An 8495-nucleotide genomic window follows, 5' to 3' on the forward strand; every position below is an offset into this window, starting at 1 on the left:
AGCGAACGTTAAATTGGAAAAGTCCCTGTAAACTCGTGTCCTGAAAAAGTCATAGCTTCTAGCTCTGTTACCAAAGATACTACTACTTCATTTGAGGAGAGACTGCAGGAGTGGACCCCAGGTAGGACTGAATCCCAGGCCTAAAGATTCCATGCCAGGCAAGTTAAATTAGATTCACTCCTTTTCAATAAACATTCAGTACGTGCTGGGAACACCTGAAATGTTTCTGCACATACTGAGCAGGCACGGAGCTACAGACTCCGGGAAAAAAAAAAAAAAATCAGGCTGGGGTGAAAAGGAGGCTAGACACTTCAAAACCCTAGTGAGAATAGCAAAGATGAGCTTCTGTCCTGGTAACATCCTCACTCCACAGACAGAATCAAAGGCAAGAGCAATAGTATGAGCCAGGTGGCCGTGTTGTGCCACCTCCTACTTTTATACAGAATATCTCCATGTTTCTGTATCCTCTGCCATTCAAGACATTTTAGATCCTCTATGTGGGAAGGTAGACCAGCAATATGTGTGAAACTGATGCTTACAAGTATAATGCTAAGACCCTAAAATATTGTAATGGATTGTGGTTGTCTAAAATGAAATCAATAGATAACTAACAAGTGAGTAAGTAAATGGGTATCCCCTGTACTTACAAGAGAACATGAGCAACGATGGCATCCACATCGAACAAGGTATCAGTTGGGAATTCTCTGAGTAATATGTGACCCCTGCAAAAAGTTTTAAAAAGCATTACAGAAATATTTCCTTAGCATTCAATTCACTTGTCTCTCTAACACACTAGGCTGGAAGTTCTGGCAGTTCTTGGAGCCTGTGTCTTATCCACTAGCCGATACACCTACCAGAGTGCTGGCCATGATACACACTCAAATATTTACTGAACACACAGGCATAGATACACTGACTTTGAAAAGCTTAGGCCCTGGGTCTGGCAAAAAGACTGGGAAGCAACAGGAGTCCCAACAAGGCTTCCTCCCAGCACACATAGATTCCCCAAATGGGCTGGGAAGGAGACAAGCAGGAGAGAGAAAGAAGGGCCCTCAGCAGTGGGTCCCTGAGGAGACAGGATCTCTCCCCACTTCCTAGGCCAAATCCCAAGAGTGTGAGGAAAGGATTTTGAGAAAACTCAGATTAGCAGACCCAAGTAACGGAGGAATCCGTAACCTGGACATCTGCAGATCCCTCAAAAATAAAGTACATTTATTTCCCACCTGAATATGGACCTGACATACCTACTTAGAACACTAAATCTGCTAAATGCTTACTTACCAGGCATTTGCCATCAGAGCTTACATAAGATTCTCATATAATATCCAAAACAATCCTGTGAGGTAAGTATTAATCTCCTCAATTTACAGATTAGGAAACAAAGTGGAGGTAACAAATCTATTAGTTGGACTTCTTGCTAAGCTTCATATGACCCCTACTACATACACCTTTATTCTGGCCTAGTGATATTTTGTGTACTTGAATATTCTAGAAGTATAGCTTTATGTTTGTCCATCTGAGCCAAAAAAACTAAAAATAGTTTACCTGAATAAATATGCTTTCATCAAATCCTTTTCGCTTCCACAGTATCTCGATGTTTCTTCTGTGACGCAATTAACCTTTAAAAGATTATATTTAACGTTTAGAGTACATATCAAAAGGTCAAGTTTCTTGGTTAGGGAAACAGAAAGGAAAATTAAACATTACAGTTTGTCTCCAGATCAAATTTCTTTTTTACTTTTCTTTCTGATTTGTATGCTATAATTGCTCACTTATTCAAGTGCTTGAGGTAACCCAGAGAAAGGAACTGTTCCTACACCTAAGAGTTATATTTAATTATACCTAAGATTTAATTCAATCTGATGAAGGAAGTAGAAGGTAACGAGGTAGGAAAGGAAGGAAACAATTAAGGCAGGACAAGAAAATCATGAGCAAAAGCCAGGAAGCACAGAAGTGAATGGTAAGCTGGGACCACGAAAGCATCCCAGTAGCTGGAACACAGGTATGGCAGATATTGCTGGTTCCTAACCCCAAATCCATCCTACCCTTTTGCGTCATTAAAAGCAAGTGCCCCATTAAAAGACTTTTCCAGACTCCCCCAACAGCTAAGCCTGGCTAAATGATGTTAGGAGAAGTCACTGGTTTGGGATGCCTAGAAGGATCTTAAAAGGGGGTTGACTGATACTCTTGCTCTTCCCACTTCTTCCTGACAAAAAAAAACCTGACAGGGTTTCCCTGGTGGTGCAGTGGTTGAGAGTCCGCCTGCCGATGCAGGGGACACGGGTTCGTGCCCCGGTCTGGGAAGATCCCACATGCCGCGGAGTGGCTGGGCCCATGAGCCATGGCCGCTGAGCCTGCACATCCGGAGCCTGTGCTCCGCAACGGGAGAGGCCACAACAGTGAGAGGCCTGTGTACCACAAAAAACAAAACAAAACAAAACAAAACAAAAAAACATGACAAGATAGGTAGGCACCAGCAGTCATCATGGACCATAAGGCATCTTTAAAGAAGAAACCTTTCCTAAGGATGGTGCAACAGAAAGAATGAACCTGAGTCCCTGATGATGTTAGAGAAGCCACAACAGCCCTTGATAGCTTGTAATCAGGACTCTATGTGAAAAACATAAGGCCAATCCTGGCAGCAACATGAAGATACAATGGAAGGCATGAGAGCACAAAGGCAAGGAAGCCGGTTAATAGAGTATCCCATCAGTACAGCTCAGGGATGACTGGGGCCTGTAGTAAAGGAGAAAAGGACAGAAGAGATTCAAGCGACTTTCCAAAAATACAGTAAGTAAAACTAGGGAGAAGACTGAGCATGTAATATGCAACATGGGATAGATGGGGGAAGGCAAGAGATAAAGAGGATGAAGAGGTTTTTAGATGGGGCAAGTGGGTAGCCACCGACATAACTTACCAAAACTAAGTCTGGAAGAAGAACAGTTAGTATTTTGTTTTGGATTTTGTTAAGTTAGGGTTTTTTGGGGTTTTTTTAGATGAGGCTTTTTTGTTTTTGCTGTTCAAGTTAATTTTAACGGAGTTTGAGGAAGCAGAGTGACAAGTGGGAAAGCTACATTTGTTTTATAGAAAAAAGCTACTAAAAGAGAACTGATACTCAAACAAGATATGAGGAATAGAGAATTCGAATTAAAAGATTATGGTCATAACCAAAAACAGTGAATTTTAGTGTATGTAGTTTTTTTTTTAATTTTTAAATGTCAGAGCATAGGGGATGGTTGGTATTATGACGACAGATTTATCCATTCATCCACTCAACACACATTTGAACACCTACCATATGTTAGTCACTGTTCTCATCACTGGGAGTACAGTTAAGTTCCAAATTAAAATCTTTATCTTTAGAACTTACATTCTAAAAGTAGAGACGGACCATTAAAAAAAAACTAATTAGTATGTAATGTTAAGGGCTATAAAGAAAAAAACACTATTAAAGGGATAGTATGTGGCCGAACATTTTAGATAAGTCATCAAAGAAGACTTCTCTGAAGAGGTGACATTTGCACAAAGAACCGAAGTAATGGAGTGATGCATACAAATATACAAATATGTGGAAGAGATGAGTTCTAAGCAGAGGAGAAAATACCTGCAAAGGCCTTACCGAAATACACACCTAGAAGGTCCAAGTAAGAGAAAGATGACTAGCATGTGTCAGGAACAAGCTGAGCAAGGTGGAAGAACAGAAAATGAGATTAGAGGAATTAAATGTCCAAAGAGGAGTTTCCATGTTAGCATAACTGTAATGGGAAGCCTTTCTGAGAGAGCAGCAATGTGATCTGACTGACATGTGGAGAAGGGTTCAGTGAGACAAAAGTGAAAGGAGAGAGGCCAAATAGGAGGCTTGTGGTTTCCCAGAGGAGAAGTGAGGACAGTTTAGACAAGGGCAGGGGGGTAAAAGTGAAGGTACAGGAAGTGGTCAGATGTGCAAAGTTTTGATAGCAGAACTTGAAGGACTTAATGATGGATTGGTTATGACAGAAAGGATGACAAAGGTTTTTTGTTTTAAAATCTACATTGATACAGTAATATAGTCATACCAGCTTTCTTTTGGTTATTATTTGCATGATATATATTTTTTCCTTCATTTGCTTTAAGGATTTCTAAAGCCTTTATTTTAAGATGCATTTCTAAATAGCTTACAATTAGGTTTGATTATTGTTCCCAGCCTGACAATCTTTTTCTTAACTGGAACACTTAGTCCATTTATATTTTAGTGTTTTCTTCATCTATGTCTGCCTCCTGAAATCTTAACTTTTGAAGACAATCTCAAAATGCTACTTTTTGTGAAGTCTTTCCCAATACCATAATATGACCTTCCACCTTGATGATCATGTAAGATTTCTCTCTTTTAAACCTCTACAGCATTTTATTTGTATCTCTTATTATAATGACCAAGTTCTGCTAGTTATTAAAATGGTCTGTGGGAATTCCCTGGCAGTCCGGTGGCTGGGACTCCTCACTTTCACTGCCAAGGGCCCAGGTTCAACCCCTGGTTGGGGAACTAAGATTCTTACAACCTGCACAGCGTGGCCAAAAAAAAAAAAAATGTCTGTGAATGTGTTTTATCGCCCCATTTTGGATATATACTCTCCAAAGAAAGAGACTGGGGTCTTAGCCATTTTGCTATCCAATAAAAGACAAAATATAGCAAGCTCATTTCAATCTCATCAACAGTACTGAGTATCTACTATGCACCAGGGACTGAGCTAGGTGCTCAATATAGGTCTATCCCTTTCACCCAGTCTCCTTTCCACATAGCTTAAGAGTCCTCAACTGTAAAAGCTTTACAAAGTGTTAGTTCATAAAGGTAACCCCTGGGCATGAACCTTAATATTCTACTCTAGTTACTAGACACACAGTTACTAGTTACTAGTTTATTAGTTACTAGATAACAGCATGATTATCCTTTTTGAATATCGTACCAACCTAGCATTTTGTTTCTAAATCTCAATTTTGATTTTTATTCAAAGCTCCTTAAAGATGAGTGCCATTATCATTCCAGAGTATAAACAGTGGTTCAAAGTTAACTGAGACCTCTATACAAAACAGAATTGACATTAAAAAAGAGGTTTTTGTGGTATATAAACATGATATATTAAGAAATATATATTTGGTCTTTGCCCCTTGTTCCTAACACAGAGCTCCTAAAACCCTGTAATTTCCTGCATGATAGAGTGCCAGGAGTATCTTTTCTTCTAATATTTTGTCTTTAACGCGAAATATAAAAGCTTCTGAAACCCTTGGAATCTCTGGGAGTGATAAGAGTGTCTGTTTGCATGCTAATGAGATGACTGGTGGCTGGGGGCCCCTAGACAGCTTCAAGATGGGGGCTGGTTACCAGCAAGACAAGGGAAAGATCAGAGGGTGAGAACTTTCAGCCCCACCTCCCCACCTTAGGGCTGGAGAAGGAGTTAATCAGCAACGGCCAATGATTTGACCAATCATGCCTACATAACAGAACCTCCACAAAAACCCTAAACTACAGGGTGTGGAGAGCTTCCAGTGAACACATCCAAGTACAGGAGGATGACACACCCCAAACCACACGGGGATAGAAGCTCCTGCACTTGAGACTCTTCCAGATGTTGCCCCACACATCTCTTCCATTTGGCTGTTCCTGACATATCCTTTATAAGAAGTCAGTAATAGTAAGTAAAGTCTTTCCCTGAGTTCTGTGAGACATTATGGGCAATTATGGAACCAGAGGAGGGGGTTGTGAGAACCACCATTTGTAGCCAAGTCCTACAGAAGTCATAGGGAGCCTGGGGACCCACTCACTCCTTGTGACTGGCATCTGAAGTGAGGGGCAATCTCATAGGACTGGGCCCTTAACCTGTGGGGTCTGTGCTAACTCTGGGTTGTTAGTGTCAGAACTGCTTCGTATGAAAAACTCACACATCTGGTGTCAGAAGTGTTCTGTGGTGAGAGTGAACAGTTTCCCTTTAAAAGTCACAGTTAACTTTTCCATGCTTACTGCCCTGGGAACTCTAGCTTCAGGACCAAGAGGGACAGTAACCATCTCTCAAAGGAGGAAGGCTAATGAACTAAGAAAGAATAAATGTACACAGAAAGTCAGGGAGACACTAATCTGAAAGAATTTAATAATCACTGGGTTACTAATCATTCCATTTTCTGAGGTACAAATTCTAAGTTTAAACTAAATGAAAGGCTCCTGTAGCTATCTAAACCATGATGCATGTGGAAATTTTCCATAATACTCTATGGCAAGTTCAAACACTTTTTGAGAAAAAAATTAAGTATGTAATTTCAAATTAGGCTGTTTTAACTTTTTTTCTAAAAATAAATATGAGAACCCACAACATAAGCAATTATAAAGACTTAGAAGAATAGGAAAGAAAAAAAAACACTTGAATTACTTCAATTTTGGTACCTCAGTTTGTGTTAATAGAAAAATTTTAATAGCTAAATTATGGACATCTATTATGATATATTTGTCAGGCAAAAAAAAAAAAAATTTAAATAGAAGATTGAAAAAAATAAATGACACCACAGCCCCAACAGAATGTTTTACAAAATAAAGTTCCAAGCTCCAGAATTTTAAGTAGCTTTTTTTCCCCTGTATTTATAATTTATACAATAATCTGGAATTATCTATACTTCTATTTATTCTTATGAAAAAAAAGGTAGAAAAAAATTTTTTCCAGTTTGGAAAAAGATGTGAAACAACGTAGTATTTTTAGATACTCAGTCTTAGGTCACACAGTTGTAAAATGTTTGTCATTAGTAATGTATTAACATAAATATCTTTCTACCTTTGTGACTGAAATTCCATAGTCCTGGAGAGGTTTATCAGCCTCATTCAGTTCTTCAAGAAATATAGAGGTACTTGGAGAATCTAAAATAAGAAACGTTTTATGAATGTTTTATGACTTGCCCCTTAGGAAAGATGAATTTTTAAAATTAAAGCCCAAAGCTGCAAACTGAAAAAGAAATATATTATTTTGCCCAACTAGTATGCAACAACAAATAATCAAGTAACTAAACGAACCTAGTGACATATTTTTGTACCCTTATTTCCTATTGACTCATTACTCTTATTTCTAATATTTTTATCATGACATATTTTCACTTTGTAAGTGACCTTAAAAGCTTTCTAAACATAAATTGGATAAATAAATGTTTAATTTAAATGGCACATTTGGCATTACTTTTCCAAGTTTAATACTATATACACAACACACATGTACAAAATTTTCAAAATGATTTTAAAATACCATTTTCAAATCACAATTATAATAAGGGAGCCAACAAAAATATGAATTCACTTCATTTACTAATTCCAAGAATACTTTTAAGGCACAAAAAAACTTAAATGGAACCATGATAATGATAAGTTATGTTCAATAGTTATATTAATTAATTCAGTATAATTAATGGTACAGCTAAAGCAGACTATAAAACTAAGGCATTACTAATACTATATGTAAAGTTTAAAAACACTTTTAAAATATTTACATGCTAAAAATATCAAAAAGTTTACTTTCAGAAATGATGATGAAATTCAGATATTATTAACAGCTAATTCTTATCTAGTATTTACTATGGACTAAGCACATGAGTAAAGTCACTTAATCCTCACAATAAATTTATAAAGCACACACTATTTCCTCATTATGGATGACAAAAAAGACATGTGGAGAGGCTAAGTGACTCAACCAAGGTCACACAGCAGGTCAAGTGGCAAAGTCAGGATTTAAACCCAGGCAGGCATATTATAGTAGCAGTGTTAAAGCACATATTATTAATCCTGATAATAAGTTCTCCCTAGCATATTGATTAAACAGCAATAGAAACATCACAAAAATCATATTAGAATATAAAAAATACTTACCAGCTTGACAAAAATAAGCTAAGGTAGCTTTTCCTGGTTGCAATGTACTGAAGAATTTCTGAGGACTCAGCTCTGGTAGAGAGTCTACTGCTGACATATAAAAAATGCACATCATGACAAAAGAGATGCCAACTCTAAGTACATTGAAACTGGAAGACATCATCAGCTGTGGCTGCATATGGGCAGGAGAGTCAATTTTGTTCACCGCTGTGTTCTGTTGCCCAGGACAATACCTGGCAAGAGTAGGCATTCAACAGAGTTTTTTCTGAATGAATTCATTAAATAAATGAATGAAGTAAAATCTGCAAAAAGAATAATATAAGGCATTACTTCCATGTTTGATTTTGCTAATACTTTACTATTTCCTTCTAGTAAAAACATGAGAGGGGATGATATATAATGACATTGATTTAATAATACTATGAATTTTTGATACTTGCAAAAGATATCAAAGATATCTGGAAAATGCAATACCAAGTATGTTAAGTTTAATAGATATTTATTGGTGTATGCTCAGCTAATTATCATTTTTAAGGATTCTAAAATTAATTTTCAAACATTATCCAATCCATTTTTTTTAAACTGGGTATTTTATCCTTCTCTACCTAGAGTAGATGTACAATTA

The 8495-nt window shown here is 37.4% G+C and overlaps 1 protein-coding gene across 1 annotated transcript in view; it reads right to left on the reverse strand.

The window, feature by feature from the left end:
• Positions 1-8048, reverse strand: part of TXNDC16 (thioredoxin domain containing 16) — a gene marked incomplete at both ends in the record, with an annotated part of 93055 nt that extends 85007 nt beyond the window's left edge. The window contains 4 exons of the mRNA XM_079699307.1: positions 648-722; positions 1546-1619; positions 6792-6874; positions 7871-8048. Coding sequence (XP_079555433.1) covers positions 648-722; positions 1546-1619; positions 6792-6874; positions 7871-8048 — 410 coding nt within the window. The remainder of the gene's footprint in view (positions 1-647; positions 723-1545; positions 1620-6791; positions 6875-7870) is intronic.
• Positions 8049-8495: the final 447 nt, after the last annotated feature.

The sequence above is a fragment of the Hyperoodon ampullatus genome, assembly GCF_949752795.1.
Source record: "Hyperoodon ampullatus genome assembly, chromosome: 3".
Lineage (NCBI taxonomy): Eukaryota > Metazoa > Chordata > Mammalia > Artiodactyla > Ziphiidae > Hyperoodon > Hyperoodon ampullatus.